The sequence below is a fragment of the Eubalaena glacialis genome, chromosome 1, assembly GCF_028564815.1.
Source record: "Eubalaena glacialis isolate mEubGla1 chromosome 1, mEubGla1.1.hap2.+ XY, whole genome shotgun sequence".
NCBI lineage: Eukaryota > Metazoa > Chordata > Mammalia > Artiodactyla > Balaenidae > Eubalaena > Eubalaena glacialis.
In genome coordinates, this window is record NC_083716.1 from 33,855,981 (window position 1) to 33,876,799 (window position 20,819).

General features: G+C 42.5%; 2 protein-coding genes across 2 annotated transcripts in view; one reads left to right on the forward strand and one right to left on the reverse strand.

Moving 5' to 3' along the window:
- MYOF (myoferlin) overlaps positions 1-20,819 on the forward strand; it is a 586,741-nt gene that overhangs the window by 143,095 nt on the left and 422,827 nt on the right. The gene's annotated exons all lie outside the window — the stretch shown is intronic.
- LGI1 (leucine rich glioma inactivated 1) overlaps positions 15,443-20,819 on the reverse strand; it is a 32,867-nt gene continuing 27,490 nt past the window's right edge. Inside the window, exons 6-8 of the mRNA XM_061194984.1 lie at positions 19,133-19,302; positions 18,694-18,858; positions 15,443-16,539 (exon numbers count right to left, since the gene is read on the reverse strand). Of these exons, the coding sequence (XP_061050967.1) occupies positions 15,704-16,539; positions 18,694-18,858; positions 19,133-19,302 (1,171 nt within the window). The 3' untranslated portion in view covers positions 15,443-15,703. The remainder of the gene's footprint in view (positions 16,540-18,693; positions 18,859-19,132; positions 19,303-20,819) is intronic.

Below are 20,819 nucleotides of genomic sequence, written 5' to 3' on the forward strand. Positions count from 1 at the left end.
CACTGGCTCTTTGCTCCCTCCCTCCCCACCCCTTCCTGCCTCAGCTCGTCACCATGGTTACATGGGGAGCTGTTTCTGTGGTGCCCTCTTCCATAGCCTGCTTCTGAGGTAATTTCCCCAGTGAATTCCAACTCTTCCTAGTTATCTCTGCCCTTATCCTCTTTCGATGAAAGAAAAAAAAAAAAATCAGACAGAGAGGGAGATGGCAGGAGAAAGAACCCCAGCAGCTCAGAGACCAACATTTTTTTCTATCTGTAACCAGGAGACTTTCTCCAGCTGATGTTACCTCTTCTTTCCGTTTTCCTTCTTTAGCAGGAAAAGCCACTCCTGATCCTATGCCTCGTACTCTGGTGTAAAACCTAAGTCCATATTTAACACTTAGTTAACTAAGCGCCTTTGGGCCTTATGGCTGTTTTCTTCTTTAAATGCCTTCAGTTCTGGAAGCTAAAAGGGTCCCTTTAGGACAGAAAAAGGAACTGAACCAAGAACACCAGCTCTGTCATGTGGGGGAGACATGAAGGTAGGAAACATCAGCCCAGGCCACAGTGAGAGGTTTTTTGTTTTTTTTTTAATTTATTTATTTAATTTATTTATTTTTGGCTGTGTTGGGTCTTCGTTGCTGCGCGTGGGCTTTCTCTAGTTGAGGCGAGTGGGGGCTACTCTTTTTTTTTTTTTTAAATTATTAACACCTTTTTAATTATTATTTATTTATTTATTTATTTGGCTGTGTTGGGTCTTCGTTTCTGTGCGAGGGCTTCCTCTAGTTGTGGCAAGCGGGGGCCACTCTTCATTGTGGTGCGCGGGCCTCTCACTATCGTGGCCTCTCTTGTTGTGGAGCACAGGCTCCAGACGCGCAGGCTCAGTAGTTGTGGCTCACGGGCCTAGTTGATCTGCGGCATGTGGGATCTTCCCAGACCAGGGCTCGAACCCGTGCCCCCTGCATTGGCAGGCAGATTCTCAACCACTGCGCCACCAGGGAAGCCCAGGGGCTACTCTTCGTTGTGGTGCACGGGCTTCTCATTGCCGTGACTTCTCTTGCTGTGGAGCATGGGCTCTAGATGAGCAGGCTTCAGTAGTTGTGGCACGTGGGCTCAATAGCTGTGGCTCACGGGCTCTAGAGTGCAGGCTCAGTAGTTGTGGTGCACGGGCTTAGTTGCTCCGTAGCATGTGGGATTTTCCCGGAGCAGGGCTCGAACCCGTGTCCCCTGCATTGGCAGGCAGATTCTTAACCACTGCGCCACCAGGGAAGCCCACAGTGAGAGGTTTTAAAGGGCAGCTGAAGGCAAGTAACGAGACATTAAAGCCAAAGGCCTCCAGAAAAAGAAACTTTCGAAGCAAGATGGAGTGGAAATGTCTCCAACAGCTTTAAAGCAGCAAAAATGATTCCAGAAAGCTTTAGGTGTGATACCAAGGAAGAGAAGATCAGAAATAGCAGGGTTTTGATAAGTATTTGTCTTCCGGTTTGCTTGGTTGGGGGTAACTTGAGATCCTGTGCGTTGGGTAATTTTCCGTGTTCCTCATGAGGTTCAGAATAACCTACTTGGATTATGCAAATGCTCATTCAAAGGAAGAGGCAGAATTATGTTAGTTTCTCCTGTAATTCTATTGAAACTATGATTCATAGGGCCCATTCTCAAGGAAGACTTGTTTCAAATGAACACAGGCAAGCAACATTTTTTTTTTAATGTCACAAAAGGGCTGTAACCCACAGAAACACTTCATAGAATCCCCATGTTTTCTCCCACCTACTTCCCTTACACAGCTGCTTCTGGGTCTCTCCCTTCCAAAACCCAAATTCGAACACCCTCCTTCAGCCTAATCTGTGGGTTTCTTTGTGTTATTCTCCTCCCAGTTCTGCTTCAGGAGAGACCCCAAAATAGGACTCCGGGAGGACTTGGGGAGAGGAAGAAATTGAATAGAAGAAGGCAGAATTTTCTTTAGCTTTAGAGCCAGGAGATGGGCTGGGAATACATTGACAGCAACAGTTCTGCCTAGTTAGACTAACATCTTTGGTAACAAAGTGTTATCAAAATAATTTCCTTTACTGTCCTGACCCACTGGGACAGTCATCTCAACTAGCAATAACTCTGAGTGGTACTTGGTACTTGACCCTACACCCAGGGGGCTTGATGGGTCTTGCTGTATTTAAGGGCAGTAAAATTCAACTACACATAGTCATCTCTGGCTTAACCCAAGAAGAAAGGGAGGCAACCAAGCAGGCCCCCTCTATGTGTACATGACCCTCACCACACTCACCGTCACCTGAGTGAGAACACTCACCTTCTGGAGAAGAAGATGGAGGGCAGGAGGTCTATTGGGAAGAAGTTATCTCTCTTTGTTGTGGAGGTGGTGGACATTGATGACACAGGCAAAGCAATGGTTAGTCTGTTCAGACCTGCTAGGTAGGATGGGTGGTTGTTTCAGGCTGAATTTAATTAATTGCTTATATCTTGGCTGAGTCATTAGGAGTTTATGTTCTAGTCTTCAGCTTTGCATGATCCAAATTGCTGTTCTCATGGTTCCTCTTGGGATGACCAGGCTTTGGAGGATTAATCCAATCTCTCAGGGGGCAGGCCAGTGGATTGATTTCAGGGAAGAACATCGCCTTGAAGAAGGACAGATTTGGGGTGCTGCTTTCCCACTGAGAAAGTCTGTTTACAATACTAAAGCAAGATGCTATTTAAATATTTTTCCTCAGTTTCAGATTCCTCCTCTGGCCTCTGCTGCCTTCCTCATCAGACTGAAGCAGGACCTTGGCAAAGTTTATTCAGCAAAAATTTAATTATTATTCTAGTTCTTGAACCTTGGTAGCCCCTGGACTCTGTTCTTGGAATTTCCAGAACAGCCTCAGGAAAGGAAATCTCTTTCCCCAAACCTCCTTTCCCACTTTAGCTGTACGTTTTCCGGGGACCACCCTTCGTGGACCTGATCCCCTGGAGCTCAGATGTCCACAGTAGCTGCCACACAGTCTCTGGGGCCGCCTGCAGGGGCAGTCTGGTTCTGCTGCCCTCTGCTGACCACAGTGGGCTTGTTCTGTCTGTTAACCATTGGGTCACATCCCCCTCCCCACCAAGGTTGCAATTCTTACTCTCCAACTCTCCTTCCCCATCTGTCCTTAACAGGTACCAAACCCTCTTATTATTAAGGAGCATGGCATGAAGCCATGTTGCAGCTTCCGGGTAGAGTTTATCTCACAAGCCCTGTGAATGATTCTGGCACCCATCATAAAGAATAATGGGTTATTTCTGGGAAGGGCCCTGAAATATGACCAGAAAATGTCTGAGCTCATCAACTCTGCCCTGCCTCTCATTTGATTTGTTGTCACACGGTAATATCTCTTGACCTTGCTCCCACATTTTGTGATAGTTACTATTTGGGGGCCTCTAAACACGAAGCTACTCACGACAGCCTAGTAATATTATAATTGTTATTGTTATGCTTTATCTGCTACAGCATCCTTGAAGTGGTAACTGAGCATTGCAGAAATTTCAAATATCAGCATCAGGTTGACCCTTTAAACAGAAAGCAAAGGGGAAAAGATTTGGAAAGATGCTGATGGGGGTAAAATTGGGTATCCTAGAAATAAAGGAGCCTAGGTTTAGATACCCCAACATGCTGGGTTATTAGGGACCATTAATACATGTCAAATTTTATTTTAGAGTGTAGACTTCTTCAGAGTCTTGTGCTGATCCTTCCCAGCCCACTAATGCAGGCTAGCAGTGCAGTATCTGGGAAGTACTTCTGGGAGGATCCACCTACTACGTAGCCTTTTTTGTTTGCCATGGAAGAACATTTTAGCAGATGTGTGTATTTAAAAGTGCTCTGCACTCTTCCCCCACACCAATGTAAATATTGTAAGCATGAACATCTGCCCCATATCATTGATGACTACAGGGCATATTGGCCTTAGGTTAGGAGGATGAGACAGCAAAATCCTCATCACACCAACAGTGGCATCTCTAAGAGTTGGCTGGGGTGGGCAGTAAGGGAGCTTAGTCCCCTTTAATCTCCATTTTTGGGAAAACTTTTCTTTAAAAAGGTTATTCAAGTATTATATGAAAATAGTTTTTTAAAAATCAAATAAAGGAATTCCAATAAAAACAGTAGTAGCAGCCAGTGCATGCTTTGTTGGGGGTTTTTTCCCCTGTGATACAGTTACATAGTAATGTCCCAAGCAGTGGCTATTCCATCAATGCACGCATCAGTATATGAAGATTATGATGACTTAGAATAGTGCTCTCAGTAGCATGAATAAGAAAGAAGTCTTTGGGGCTTCCCTGGTGGCACAGTGGTTGAGAATCTGCCTGCTAATGCAGGGGACACGGGTTCGAGCCCTGGTTTGGGAAGATCCCACATGCTGCGGAGCAACTAGGCCCGTGAGCCACAACTACTGAGCCTGCGCGTCTGGAGCCTGTGCTCCGCAACAAGAGAGGCCGCGATAGTCAGAGGCTCGCGCACCGCGATGAAGAGTGGCCCCCGCTTGCCGCAACTAGAGAAAGCCCTCGCACAGAAACGAAGACCCAACACAGCCAAAAATAAATAAATAAATTAATTAATTAAAGTATTAAAAAAAAAAAAAGAAAGAAGTCTTTATTATTTTAAGCAAGTAATATTTGGGCTCTACCAAAGGATTGCATATACCCCAGCCTATCCTGACTGATACAATCAATGCAAGTACAGTGGTCAATCACTAGGGCTCTGATTTCAGACAGACCTAGATTTTTTTTTTTTAATTTTTGAATTATATTTTATTTATTTTTTTATACAGCAGGTTCTTATTAGTTATCCATTTTATACATATTAGTGTATACATGTCAATCCCAATCTCCCAATTCATCCCACCCCCCCACCACTTTCCCCCCTTGGTGTCCATACGTTTGTTCTCTACATCTGTGTCTCAATTTCTGCCCTGCAAACCAGTTCATCTGTAGACCTAGCTATTTTTTAATTGAAATGTAGCTGATTTACAATAGTGCATTAGTTTCAGTTGTACAGCATAGTGATTCAGTATTTTTGCAGATTATATTCCATTATAGGTTACTACAAGATAATGGGCATAATTCCCTGTGCTATACAGTATATCATTGTTCATCATCTATTTTATATACAGTAGTTTATATCTGTTAATCCAATACCCCTCATTTGTCTCTCCCCGCTTCCCTCTCTCCTTTGGTAACCACAAGTTTGTTTTCTATGTCTGTGAGAGACAGACCTGGATTTGAATCTGGGCTCTGCTGTCTCCTAGCTATATGCCTTAGGTAGACTTCTGAACCTCTCTGAACTTCAGTTCCTTCTCGAGAAAACAGTGATAATAGTAGGATTGTTGCAAGGCTTGGATGACTACATGTAAAACATTCAGCACATGAGTAAGTGCTCAATAAGTGGTAGCTTTCAATGATTAACAGTGTTTTTAGCCTATTTAACATAAGTTCACAGGCAATATAAATACAGGAGGAATGGGTGTGAGCTGGCAGAGTTATTGCACTAGATGGAATACTGCCTTTTTGGAGATACAGAAAGGAGTAAGTTCTTCAAGCTTTGTGGTGAAAATAAGTGCACATATGACTATTTTGTGATAGTGGAGGGGAAGGGGCCTTTATTTTTGGTCTTTTAAAATAGTATCTCTGCTTGTTCACACTCCATTCAGAGAACAAGTCCTTTTTACTAAACCTTGATGAATTCTGTGCTAAAAATATTCCATTCCCATTTGGTGCAGTGAAATGTCATATCCATTAAACACCAACATACCAAATGCTGCATGCAGATCCTCAACCCAGCAAATCCAAGTCAACAGGAAACTGTGATCATCCTCAGCTTATTCATACTGTACATCTCAGCAGATTATCCTGAAGGATTATCTAAGGCTTAATTGTTATCTTAGAGCTATTTTAAATTACAAAAATAAAGAACTCATGTACTACAACAAACTCATTTTTAAAGAAAGAAAATTGTGGCCCAGGGAATGAAAATGACTTCTCAAGGTCACAAAAATATAAAAGTGCTGGAACTGGGCCAAGACCTCCAAACTTCCAAGCTAAATTTTTTCCCCATTATAACAGAGAGCTACAGAATTTTCAGAGCTGGAAAGACCTTCAGGATGACCTGATCCAGTTCCAATAAGTTATAGAGGAAATTGAGGCCAAAAGAAACGTAAATGTCTCACCCAGGGTAATACCTAAAGCTAGCACGTTCTAGAGTTTGGGGCCAACTTTTGTAACCATAGGCTTGGTGCTCTTGACATGCCACTGGTCAGTCCAATGTGGTTATTTAGAGTAGGGGACCCCAAGCCCCAGTTAGTGGACTGGTAATGAGTTATCAACATCAGAATCACCTAAGGGATGTTTAAAAATAAAAATTCCTGGATCCCAGTCTTCGAAGGTTCAGTTTTAGTGGGTCTGAGGTGAGGGCCCCAGAATCTGTATAGTTAGTTTGCTTTCTAGGTGATTCTGGGGGACATCCAGATTGGGGAACCATTATTAACAGAAGTCAGCACTTTATATTCTGTTCTCTGCTGAGACTGGCCGATGATAATTTCCAGATGATGACGAGATACCTATGGGAAAGCTTAGTCAGGAAAAGTCCTGGGCCATCAAGGAGCCTCTAAGATTTTAATCTGCAAAGCCAACCTCAAGGTAACTAGAGCAAGAAGAGAGCTGCCCTCGCCAGACGGAGATTGATCTGAAATGGAAACACATCCAGGAGAACAGAAAATGATCTAGGAACGCTTGGTCTCATCTCCTAGGCATGGATGGCCAGTAAATCAGAATTGGCAGCTTGACTTCACTTGGGAAAACATCCTTTTAAAATAAAAGTTATCCGTTTAAATATTTTAAAACAGAATATTTGAGAGAACACCATTTAAAAATGTATATAGAAATTGTAACAATGAATCATCATGAATAATAGACAAAGATGGGAGGTTATGTTTTGTCAAGTTTCACAAAATAAGAGTTGGAAGGGCTCTTTCAAACCTTTTATTGAAGGGATTCTAAACACATCTGAGGCCGTGGCTTCTCCTCTGGTTACTCTATCTCTCTAAGTAGAGGATCTCAGTAGAGACCACACCTCTTGCTGATGACTATTGTTGTTTTGCCTATGCGGCATCCTCTCCTCCTTTTTCTTTTTTTTTTTAAATCTTCATCCTTCCTGCTTTTAAATTTATTTATTTATTTATTTATGGCTGTGTTGGGTCTTCGTTTCTGTGCGAGGGCTTTCTCTAGTTGTGGCAAGCGGGGGCCACTCTTCATCGCGGTGCGCGGGCCTCTCACTATCGCGGCCTCTCTTGTTGCGGAGCACAGGCTCCAGACGCGCAGGCTCAGTAATTGTGGCTCACGGGCCCAGTTGCTCCGCGGCATGTGGGATCTTCCCAGACCAGGGCTCGAACCCGTGTCCCCTGCATTGGCAGGCAGATTCTCAACCACTGCGCCACCAGGGAAGCCCTCTCCTCCTTTTTAACAGCACTCTAATTTTACTTTAGGGAATCACCCTTACGTCACTCTCATTCCACGTGGTTCTCATCCATGGGTTCCAGGGGTGGGCACAAGTCCCAAGCTTGGCCAATCAGAGCACTCTATCCTTAGCCAAAGCAATTACTTCAGGTGGGCACTCTGGCCATTGAGCATCATCCTCCAACCTGTGCTAAAACTACTGAGAAAGAGGTCTTGTTACTGGGCATGGCTAGACTGGCAAGAGGCAATGTCGGAGCTGCTGGTGGCTGTCTCTTCACCGTGAATGGAGAGACTGCCTTAGGAAGAAGTCAACATGGAGGAAAATAGAGCCAAGAGTCAGAGAAAGACAGACTAATGAAAATATCACCTGAGTTTCTGGTCTAGGTTTTTCTGAAGCTGGATGCATTTTTATGTTTAAACTAGTTCAGCTGGATTTCAGCAACTGACAACCAAAAGAATCCTGACCACCGTGTCTCCTCAGGGATCAGAATCTGGGGTAGAGAAATGGTCGTGTGTATTTAGAAATACACCCACGGATAATTCTGATACACCCGTTGAGAGTGGACAGAGTTTGGAGACAGGAAATGGGACTATGCTTTTCCTCACTAGACCACTATTAGTTGAGAATGACTCATGCTAATTGAGGAAGCTTGACCAAAGTCACATAGCCTCAATAGAGTAAACCCCTTCTGAACCTGATTCTGTCTTCTTTTAGGGAAAAAAAAGAAACATAATACACTTAAAAAAAATAAGGGCACATATCACTACAAACCCATTCTATGTAATCATTATTCACATTTTGCAGACAAGATTAACTTACCCAGGGTCACAGAACTAATAAGTGGCCACATTGAGATGCAAACCCAGGTCTGCTTGAGTCTAAAACATATTCTGTTAACCACTGTGTCTACTGCCCCAAAGAGAGAATTGATGTGGGCACCATCAGGATAGACCTACAGGCAAAAATGGGAAAACATGGGTCACATCTCACTTATCCTATAGATCTTACTTTTGCCTCTTTTATTTTTTTTGCATGCTGCCTTTTAGAAATAGCCCCAGTGGTGTGCAAATCCTTTAAGGGTAGGGACAATTTCTTGCTCATTTTTGTTTTGTTTTTGTCATCTATCATAGTGTTTTGCACATAGTAGGTGATCAATAAACATCGTCAATGAAATTGCGCTTGCTGTGTCCGTAGGTGTAGGTATCTGATAGCCTGAGGCTACTAGGAACACTCTAGGTTCCTGAGTGGTATATCTGTCTATCTGGCAGTTTACAGAGATTGGAAGTTTTAATATGTTTTGTCTTTAAGCACTTCAAAGCATGGTGTCACTGATGAATACTATCCAAATGAATCTTGACTTTGCTTCTTAACTGGCTATTTGACTTGGGCAAGTTACTTAGCTTTTCTAAGACTCAGCTCTCTCATCTGTAAAATAATACTATTATATAGAACTATAAAGGATAAAAATGATAATGCAGATAAAGCACTTAGTATATTACTTGGCTCATAGTAAGTGCTCAATAAATGGCACCCATTATTATAATGAAATTAAAATATTAAAGAATATTTCCTAAATTAAAGGTAGAATTGTTAAACATGTGTGGGTAGACAAGGTCAAGGAAATAAAGGACAAAGGACAGTTGTCCTGGGATCTGGCACTATTAAGAGGACTGATTTCTGGGATACAGTTTTGCTGGGAATTATTGTTAAAAGCTTCATCTAGGCAAGATACTTCCCCTTGGCATCTCTGAGTAGTGCTGACCATGGATGTGGATCCTTACCTGGGGATAAAAATTGTAAAGGGCATAGAATTTCCAAGGGTATCAAACTTCTCATCCTTAGGGTCCCCATGGATTAATTAAATCAGTTCCTAGCCTTCAGTTTTGTGGACTAGGTTTTAGGTAGATCTGCGGTATGTGTTTTTAATGACTCTGGAAATAAATTATGTCTCTTTTACCTTCCATCTCATCCTGGTTACCCCTGGGGAGCAGGTGGGCCTATGCGGGCCTGCTCTTTTGGGGTAATCCATGGCGAGGAATTTTTGTGGGACTGGAAATTTACCACAGGGAATAGGGAATGTGGCTGCTTCTCAGATATGTGAACTTGAAGGCTGAAGCTGCTGGGCTTAAATCTATTTCATTCCCACCAACTTTGTGTTCTCTCTAAAAGTGGGACTGTTCTAGGAGATTGAGGGTGGGGTGGCATAGAAGGATCATAGCTGCCTAAGAGACAGTCCTGACCCTCAGGGATGTGTAACCTGGTGGGAGAGATGGACATACCAACAACTAACCAAACGGCAAGGCAGAATGAATTGTGAGTCTTGCTCATGGTAAAAGCAATGGGCTGAGAAAGCCAGAGAAAGGAGAAATCCTATCTAATTGGTGCGATGAGAAGGACTAAGATCTCAAAAGGTAAAAGAGTAAGGAAAGGGCATTGTAGGTGGTTGGAGCAGCCTGGGCACGGAAGCATGTAAGTGCTTAGATAGACAGGGATTTGCCAGTTGTGTGGGTAACAGGTGGATGGGTGAAGTGGAGGATGCTAGAGTGGGAGGAGAAGCTGGGCCAAATTTTGAACTCCATGTTCAGAAATTTATAGGGCCATTGTTGGTCTTCCTGGGCCTGTGGTTTCTGTGGATGCCCTGATGCCCTTGATAACAATCATATGAAAATGCGTCTACATCCCACATTAAGATTGACATATAACTGCAAGAGCTGAAATGAGTGAGTTGAGCTCTCATTGACTAGTTCAGTTTACCTATAGATGTGGTTCTAGGACCAATGCCAGTCCAGGAAGACTGTGGAATCCATTTGGGATGAGATAAGTCCAGAACTTGAGAGGAAGCGCTGAGAAACTCTTACAGCAAGTTGACATTGCCACAATAACCAAGCACGTGATTGTTTTTCTAGTAATTCATTTTTATTCTAATTTCCAAAAATATTGGTCCACAATATAAGTGGAAATACACTGGTCTAAAATACATTGGAGATTTTAAAATTTCCACGGTCCAAAATTTTTTTAAAACACTGGAAATATTTTTAGAAAGTTGAGAAGCTCTGAGCTAGTTGAAATAATACTACTTTTTAAAGAAATTTGTGGTCAGAGATGACAGAGGAGAGAGTTGGTGGATTTGAATGTAGATCAATAGAAATTATACAGTTTGAATAGCAGAGAGAAAAGAGATTGAAATATCTAGTACTCGCCACCGTATCTACCTTACAGTACATTGTGCCTAAGTGTTCTGACTTAGTCGAAGATAATTTTGTGGCAAATACAGAAAACCACACAAACTAACCTAAAACAAGGCAAAATGTGTGTGTGTCTGTGTGTGTGTGTGTCTGTGTGGTGGGTTGTTATAAGAAGGTTACAGAGGTATCTCAAGGAATTCAAGGACAGAAAGTGCCATTGGATATCATGAGGGATGGAGTGGAAAATGGACAATCGCTAGGAATCAGGGCTGCTTCTCCCCCTCTCCTCTCTCCCACTCTTCCTCCTCACTCCCTTCCCTCTGGGGTGGATGCTGTGTTGTACTGCCCAGATCCTCATTCAGGAATAAAGGACTTATTTTCCCAGCTTCTGAGAGTACTAACAGAAGATGGGTCTCTACTGTCTGCCTTCTTCGGGGATTGCCTTGGCTGAAAAAACAGCCTCACCTAAGGCCATGCTTTCTTCCAGGGACAGCCCACCTCCAATGGAGCTATAAAGGTCTGATCCCCTTGCTCCAACTTGGGACAGCTGAGAAAGGACATCTCAGCTCTAGAGCTCCCTACAGGGTTGCTTTATTAGAACTGCATCACACTTCAGCTGCTTTCTTTGCCAAATTCTAATTCCTTCTCCCCTCCCAGTGTTGGTCTCAGAGGTACTACCTAATATATGTACATTAACTTCTCAGAGTCTGGTTCTCAGGTGACCCAAGCTGGGACACCATGCCTCCCAATCTTCTTCCCACTCTCCCTCCTCCCTTCCTTTTTACTCTCCCATTTCCCCTCCTTCCCTCTCCCTTTTCTTACCCCCTTTCTCTCTTCTTCCCTCCTTCTTTTTCCACTCCCTCCCTCTCTCCTGACTATGTAGTTTCTCACTCCTCCTTCTTTCTGAGTGTCTGCTTCATTCTCTTCTCACCTTTCAGACCAGTTTCCTCTGCTCTTCTGGTTCATGGACCATCATGGCTGCTCCAAAACAGAGCAGTGCCTCAGCCACCATCATTGTAGCGTATGTTTTCGGTCACCCACCCAGGTGCCCTTTGCTAGGCTGGTGCACCCATCCTGCGGTGTGGGTGTTGGTTAATGACTGCTTACATTGGTACCTTTCTCTGTAGGATTACCCTTAGCCAATTGCAACCTTCTCAGCTGGAGATGCCTGAGAGGTTATGCCCCACATTCTTCGGTCACTGACTGTCAGATGAGGGATATAAATGTCCACATTCCTTGCTTCAAGGCAGGACACACTCTGTGGTACAATTCATGCTTTAGAGTTCCCCATGGGGTCAGGCTGAAGCTGGACTTCTCCTGAAAGGGCATCTTTGCTTGACATCTTCCCCTGCCCTATGCTCCTCTCTGTCCCTTACCTGAGAGCACTCCTTCAGTAAATCCCACTGCTTCGAGGGAACCTAATTTAAGATCATCACCTTACAAGTCTGGTGCCTGTGGCTAATTGGCCCAGACTCTGCTGTCCTAATTCCAGATATCCAGGAGGGAGAATGGATTGGCTTAGGCTGAGCCTAGCCCAGCTTCCGGATTGAGCACCTAGATTGAGAATTCACTCCAGGTCCAATCATTTATGGCTGGAGAGCGGGCAGAGTTGCATAGTATAGAGTAGATGAGGGTTACAGGGAGAGAGGGAAACTCTCAGAAAAGACTGGTCAATTCCTGCAAAAGTGGACCCTACCATATGTCCTCCTTCTCAGTCTTTCTCGAATTTATTTTCTCTGTCAGCCTCTTCACTCTCTCCCCATCTGCATTCCCAGGTTCCAATGGGAGGGTTTTGAAAGGTAGCACCATGTGATGGAGAAGGGACTGGGCCAAGTGTCAGGAGGCCGGGACAGTAGCTTACCTCACCTAGCTTGCTTCGCATCTCTGGGTCTCAGCTTCGAGGTAAACTAGACAGTTGGTTTGCTAACTTAAACAGCCAATGCCTCTATGAAAACAAAACAGGGCAGAGTCTAGATCCATTATCTCTGCAGCCCTGAAGTCAGCAGAGTGCCTGGCACAGAGTCGGAACATATTGAAAACAGGAGATAGCCTTTAAAAATGAAATGGCAGGTACTTTCCTGGTGGCACAGTGGTTAAGAATCCGCCTGCCAATGCAGGGGACACAGATTCGAGCCCTGGTCCGGGAAGATCCCACATGCCGCAGAGCAACTAAGCCTGTGTGCCACAACTACTGAGCCTGCGCTCTAGAGCCTGCGAGCCGCAACTACTGAGCCCGCGTGCCGCAACTACTGAAGCCCATGCGCCTAGAGCCGGTGCTCCAAAACGAGAAGCCACCGCAGTGAGAAGCCCGCACACCGCAACGAAGAGTAGCCCCCGCTCGCCACAACTAGAGAAAGCCCGAGCACAGCAATGAAGACCCAATGCAGCCAAAAATAAATTAAAAAAGAAGAAGAAATGACGGTGAATTATATTATGACAGTAAGGTAGAGCATGACCCCAAAGCATACAATATTCTGAGTGTGGAGCCCATTAGTAATAGCTAGCACTTGGTGAGTGCTAATTTGTGCCATTCTGTGTTAAGCACTTCCCATGCTATTCTTTGCATGATCACTGCTGCAGTATAACAAATCACCCCAAAACTTGGCCTTTTAAAACAACCATTTTATTATGCTCATAGATTCTGTGGGTCAGGAATTTGGACAGGGCATCATGGGGATGGCTTGTCTCTGCTCCATGATTTCCGGATCCTCACTTGGGAAGATTTGATGGCCTGTGGTGACTTGACAGCTGGGGGCTGAGATCACCTGGAGCCATCTTCACTCACAGGACTGGTGGTTGATGTGGCTGTTGGCTGGGACCTTATCTGGGGCTGTTGACCAAAGCTTGGGCTTCCTCAGAATGGTGGCCTCAGGCTAATAGGACTTTCTACGTAGCAGCTCAGGCCTCCAAAAGGGATTGTCCCAATTTCACAAGGCAGAAGCTTCATCGTTTTTATGACTTAGCTTCAAAAGTCAAACTGCATCATTTCCACCACGTTCTATTGGTTACAAGGCCATCCAGATTGAAGGATAGGGGAATTAGGCATCACCTCTTGATGGGGTTGGGGGAAGTTCTCATAGAGCATGTAGGATGGGAGATATGTTGTGGCCATATTTGTAAAATTCAATCCACCATGTGTGCATTGTTTCATTTAATTCTTCTGTTGTCCTTTGGGTAGGCATCATTGTCCCTTTACAGATGAAGACACTGAGGCTCAGAGAGGTCATGTAACTTGCCTGTAGACAAAATCAGTACATGGCAGGACTGGACTTAAACCCCGTCTGTACCAAGCAGGTGTTCTCCAACACATATGTGCTGCTTATAGGACAAGGGAGCAAAGAAAGTCAGACATTCAAAGGCCAGGTCTCCCTATGTGTAGGATTGGGAGCGGGTAAGTCTTCTTCTTGTCCCCCCATAACCCTGATGTCAGAGTTAGTATCTTCCCCATGTGGTAAAGGAGTCTGGTTTCTATGCATAACTCCCCAACGTGTTGCTTCCCAGAGACTATGTAACTATTATGTGTACCTCTGATGCCTCAAGTTCTCCAGGCATGTGCTGCCAGTGGAGTTGCTGTCTGTCCCACCTGCCCCCACGCCCCTAGTCATTTGGCAAAAGATTCTGGGGAACAATGAGTTGGAGGAAGCTCTGATCCCCTCTGTGAAGGCAGCACACAGAACCACATCGTGCCAAGAATATCTTCTCTGCCCTGATCCCCTTTTGAAATCATGTCTTCCCTTTAAGTTCAAACAAGGACCACTTCTTGCAGGAACTCATTGTGGATACTCCCCCGATACTTAAAATCGGAATGTTCAGGTGAAATTTGGCACTCACTGCTAACTGTAGTTTTTTGTGTCCTAACCCCCCATTAGTCTTCTAAGGCCCCACGGATCAAGGACTATGCCCTCCTCTTTCCTCAGTTTTCCTCCCCAAACCAGAGGAATGATACCCCGTTCTTAATAGGTACTCAAATCAGTATGACTGATTAGATCAAAGGGCCTCATGAAGTTTATTATTAAGTTTATAACAGGAGGACACGTGCATCTTCGAAAGTAGTTTTTAAGAGCCTGCTCTATCACAGGCATTGTGCTAAGTGCTAACATACCATATGATCCAGGAGAAGGAATTTAGAAAATCAGATATGAGCCTCGTAGGCACTCTGCAGTATGTCAGTAATGTAACAGAACTGGTGTCTAGAAGTGAAGCATCCTTGATCATATTAAGAGGACTTCATATGGGATACATCTGAGACAAGTGCTGTAAGGTTACAATCTCTGTCAGCTGTCAGATGATTCCAGAGTCAAACATTTAGAAAGCCCCGGAATAGGGCTTTAAAAATCCAAAATCTTGACTTTGACTTCTTCTATAAGTTGTCTGAATGATGTTTTTAGCTGGAGCTATCAGATAGAAAAGGATGGGTCTAACTGTCAAATTAGCCTTCTTGTAATAGGCAAATTTCACTACGCTTCTTTCCATTTGTCACCATTTCACCTCAAAATGTTCCCCAAAGCCATGCCCTTTAGAAACACCTTTGAATGTTCAAACTCAGCTGATCATCCTGTTAATAAATGATGAGTAATCAGTATCAGTGTGTATCTTCACTCATTATTCACACCATAAATTCTTGATCCAAATATAACCCTACTGTATACAATTCTTTCCACAACATACCATCACCAAGAATAAAATAACTCCTGTAAATAATTACCTTTGGGATATGAAAGAAAATGTAAACATTTTATTTGGCAGTTGTTTCTGAACACATGAATAAATAAATGGAAAAGTACATATTCATATTTCTTTTTGGAGTAACAGATACCATTAAACGCTTATTTACACATCTTCACTGCAAAGAACATTTACACAATTCAATTTTGTCTTATAAAAGGTAACTTCCCACACCACTGGACTGGACAGGAAAGGATGGAGATACGGGTAGTGCTTGGTTCTAGCAGCCTCAGTGTTTGAAAGGCATTCATTTGCAAGTGTGATAAGAAGAGTCATCATGCATTGAGTTCATCCGGATCATGTACTGTAGAAAGTTTCTGATGGCAGCCACAGAATTTCGTGTGTCATGCGCTTAAGTCAACTATGACATGTTTGTAAATCTGTGTGTTTCCCTTAAAACTGGAAGCAAAAAGAAAATTACGCTTATTAATGGACACATGCGTGAATGATCTTGGTGCCTGAACATTCAATTCCTGAAATTTTACAAATTTGGCTTTCTCTGCATCCCAGTTATACACTTGAGTAAAGGAATAATCACTTCCAAGAATTGCGTATTGATAGTTATTTATCTGAAGAGGCTGGAACACCATGGATCCTCGCGATGGCATCCTCTGAATATCCTGAAATGAAGAGCCTCCCCATTTCATTACTTTGGAATCACCAATGAATCTTGTCAAGCAAATGTACACGTCACCTTTCACTGAGAAGTGCTTAACGGCATATACATCTTCCATGTTAGGGATGTCAGTTTGGTTAGTAAATAATTGTATTGCTTTGTTCCACTGATAAATTACAGGACGCTGGGAACTACTGGACAGGATTAAATGAGGCGTTCTGAGTGTCTGAGGTGTTCTGGCTATTTCTAGATATTCCACGTCAGTATCCCTGTACCACGCATGTAAAGATTGATGGGAGTAGAATCCATTTCCGTTCCATTTATAAATGGTAGTAAAACCAGCTTTTGAACTGTCAGCAACAACAAAGTACCAGTTGTTTTCAATCTTGAATGTTTCAATGTCATTGGGTTTTCGGATTTTGAGAATTTCAATATCCTGGATTTTTATGAATTTATTTGCAAAACTGTCTCTCTTATAGATGTGAGAGCCGCCGAACAGCTGGGCCACAATAACATAGAGCTGAGTTTCAATGACTATAGGCTTGCACACTACAGTGGACGTGCCTGGAAAAGACAAATGAGAGATTAGGAGGATGGCCATCCTCTTTTGGAGCATGTTAATACACATGCCGAAGCCATGCAACTGCCACTAAAATCATTTCCTTGGTTGATTAGGCAAGGCCAATTTCCTAATCAGGTCCAATGGCAGCGGGATCCCGAAGTTCTGTGCCTTTGTACCTCATGGAGCCTTGTTATCAATAACTGAGTTGTCATGTCACATCCAACGTGTACTAGACGTTCAGGATACATGGCTACAGCCTGAGTTTTCTCCTCTCACCTTTTTTTTTTTTTTTTTGGCCAAGCCGTGTGTGGATCTCAGTTCCCCAACCAGGGATTGAACCCATGGCCACAGCAGTGAAAGCACCAAGTCCTAACCACTGGACTGCCAGGGAACTCCCTCTCCTCTTGCTTCTTACAGAAAGAAAGCATTGCTTTCCCTGACATATCATGAGTTGGAAACTGCCATTTATTGAGCACCAACTATATGCTTTGCCAAATCATCTCATTAAATTTCCCAACAATCTTAAGAGATAAATATTATCACCCTCCCTTTTGCAGATGAGCAGACGGAAGCTCAGAGAGGTTCGGTGCTGCTAGGAGAAGGCAGAGTTGGGATTCAAACCCAAGGCTACCAGCATCTCTACGCTTTTAACCCAACCTGGGGTGGGCAGTTAGCTGTACAAGGGCTTCCAACTTGGCCAGCATTCCACAAGGTTCTAGAACAACCTCACAAAGTTTTGAGCGGTAGTCTGGGCAGCCCACGGCTCTACCTGCAATTGGTTTGCTCTATGTATAAACTGCTTCTTGCTCTAGAATGAACTGACTTTCTCCTGAGAAAGGAGAGCGATGCCACTCGTGAAGCTTTAGGTCACTGGTGGCAGAAGAGAAGGAAGAGAAATCCTTGAGAAAAGTGAAAGAGGGGTACAGTCATGGGCGAAGCACCTGAATGTTACTTTGGGAAATCTCAGAAAACTACATGGGAGTCTGTCAGAAGCCTAGCTCAATATCCTTTGTTAAGAGTTTAACATTTATCAGTAGATTCTGATCTCGTAGAGGGAGCTTGGCTCTAGGAAATCCAAAGAGAGCTGGGCAAATCTGGTCCCAGGCTTTTTCTGACAGTAGCTCTAAGGGCTCTGAGGTAATAAGTTCCGGATCAACTCTTTCTATTAATTGGCTCCATCCATAGGCAAAATTATTCTAATTGTGACCCTTTTCAAGGCTGTGTAATTCTGTGACCTTGGGAAAATCACTTCTCTGGGATTCAGTTTTCTCTTCTGTACAATGAGGGTTGGAACTAGATCAGAGATGGCCACTAGTTTTCAACCATATACCAATATTGATTGACTGATTGATTGTGACTGCCTGGAGAACTGTGTTAAGAAGGATTCTGTCCTCTGCAAGAAAGAGCATCATGATAGATTAGCGATGTCTGTCTGGGGTGAGGGAGGGGATAGTGACTGTATATATGACACATATTCGTCATCCTAGACTAGATGATGCCATCTGAAAGTCTGCAAATATATGATTCATTTTTCATTTAAGTGCTCATCTAAAGATTCATTCAAAACAATTGAGAGACTGTACACATGTAAGAAGAACCTTACACAAAGGTAAGGTTTAGATTTCACAAAGCCCTGCTGCAATCCATTGGAAAACTGAGGGGACTTCAGGAGATTTCCCATGAACATTTTGCAGAAGTAATGTTTTTGCCGTAAAGTTTGAGACTCACTGATCTAAAATAACCTCCTTATTTTATAGTTAAAAAGAGGGGCCCAGTGAGGGTGAGTGGCTTGACCAGTTAGCTTGTGGCAGAACCTAGATTAGAACTCATAATTCTTAGTCCAGTACTTTTTCACTGAAGAAAAATAACCCACCTTTTATTGTATATTTACTAAGCTAGGTCCTATGCTAAGTTTCTTGAACATATGCTCTCATTGTTTTATAACAACACTGAAAGTTAGGTATTATTATTCCCATTTTACAAGTGAGGAAATTAAGCTTTAGGGAACAATCCCAGGCACTCAGTAAATGGTAGATTTGGGATTCAAATGATTCTCAACCTGCCCAAAGAATTCCCTGATATCATTCATCTTTTCCTGTTGCCCTTGGCCCAAGTGGCTTAACTTTCCACTCAAAATACGATCAGGCTTTTCATACCTGTAATGTTGTCATAATTCCGGAAGGTCTTTTCTACATGGTCCCATTCAAGGAAAATGCACTTTCCAGTGAAAGGCTGAGCGATGACTACATACTCATCGTTCATATAAGAAAACGTGTCTATGGACAGTGATTGAAAAGGCAGGTCTTGAGACTTTGCAAACTCTGCAAAAATTGAAAATGATGATGAGTAGCTGTGCTGATGCCTCATTCCTTGGCTAGATCTCAAATGTCCACAAGAAATATATTTATTCTAGAGAAACAGTGAAATGACAATTTTACTTTGCTTTTAAACACATGAACTTTTAACGGTTCATAATATTTTTAAATTGCTCAGTTGGTTTTTAATATATATATTTAAAAAATCAGTTCCTGCATATGTAAAAAAATGTAGCCCTTATTTTAATTTTATGAGGTAGAATGATTTGGAATACATTACCTGTAATGATGCAATCAAAATCCTTGGAGGAGAGACTATTGATTTTGCGCTTCTTGTATTCTGGAGGGCCTTCACAGTAGATGTCTTCGACAGTTGCATTGGTGTGGCCTAGCCATTCCACCAGCCACTTCAGTTTACAGTCACAGTTAAATGAATTACCTCTCAGGTCCCTGAAAGACAAACTTCAGCTGCTTTTGATATACAAGGGCCCTTCCTTCCCAGGCATGACTTTTACTTTAGCAATTCATTTTTTTTTTATTTTTTATTTTTTTACTTTAGCAATTAACATGTGCAGAATGACCTCACCTGGCTTTATATCATGCTTCATAATCTACCTTCAACCTGACTGACCATTCACTTTGGGCTCAGAGAATGACCACAGTGTGCCCTTGCAGGCCACCCCAGTCAATGGAACCTCATAACTTATTCCCTCTTGCATTCAAAGGTAGCTCAGTCTAGAGCTGTGCTGTCCATAGAAAGACAATGTGAACCACATATGTAGTTAAACATTTTCTATAGACACATTAAAAAACTAAAAAGAAACAAGTGAAATTATTTTAATAGCATATGTTATGTAACCCAATACATACAGAATTTTATCATTTTCACTTATAGTCAATATAAAAATTACTAATGAGATAGTTTACATTCTCTTTGTATACTAAGCCTTTGAAGTCTGATGTGTATTTTATACTTACAGTATATCTCAATTTGGAAAATAAAATTTCAGCAGAAATTCCTGATTTGTATTTAGAGTTAACAAAATTTACAGTTGAAAAAAACAGATTTATACACCCAAGTTGTTCCAAACATACTTAAAAGTCTTCCAATAATTGAACAGAGAATCAGTTTTTAAATTTAAGTTTAGTTTTTTATTTAATGTTTTAAAAATTATGTAAAATTTAAAATTCAGTTCCTCATTTACACTAGGAACACATTTCAAGTGTTTGGTGATCACATGTGTGGCTACTATATTGGGCAGCACAGGTCTAAAAGAAAGATGTAGTGATTGTTGTACCATATTTAATTACATCGAGTGAGCTATTTTCTTTTCTTCTTCCTCACAGACATAATTAATCCTGATCCTATTCCATGGTCTACAAATTCAATTTTAATAGGAAATGACTTCGACACAGCCGAGTTAATGCAGACATACAATAATAGCTCATGTCCATAATAAACTGCACAGCATAGATAGTTTAAATTTCCACATATGATCCCAGCTCACCAAGTTCTCTGTTTATTTGCATTGCTTCTGTTCAAAAACTCTATCTCTTTCCTAAAACCCTTCTTGGTCACACAAAATTCCTAAGATAGGAACCGCCTACTTTTCACACAGCATATGAATACTTTTTAAATGTTGAAGCATTTAAAAATGTGTTTTAGGGGGTAATTCAAGAAACCAAGAAATCTACTAAAAGGCAAGTTGGCATGGATCCTTGCACTTCTTAGATGCTTCTTGGTTTGGGCATATCAAAGTAGGCCCAAGAGGCCAAACCCATTATGGGATTCCTTGGAGGGACTGAGCCAATTTCAAGTGTTTTTTCTTTTGCTAGTGTGGGGTATAGGCTGACACAAGGTTGGGCCAGAGGGTCCCCAAATACGCTGTATCCCCAAGTCTGCCATGGAGAATCATCTAACTTCCAAGACATTCTCAGGACTCACCTCATATCCCAAGAATACTCTG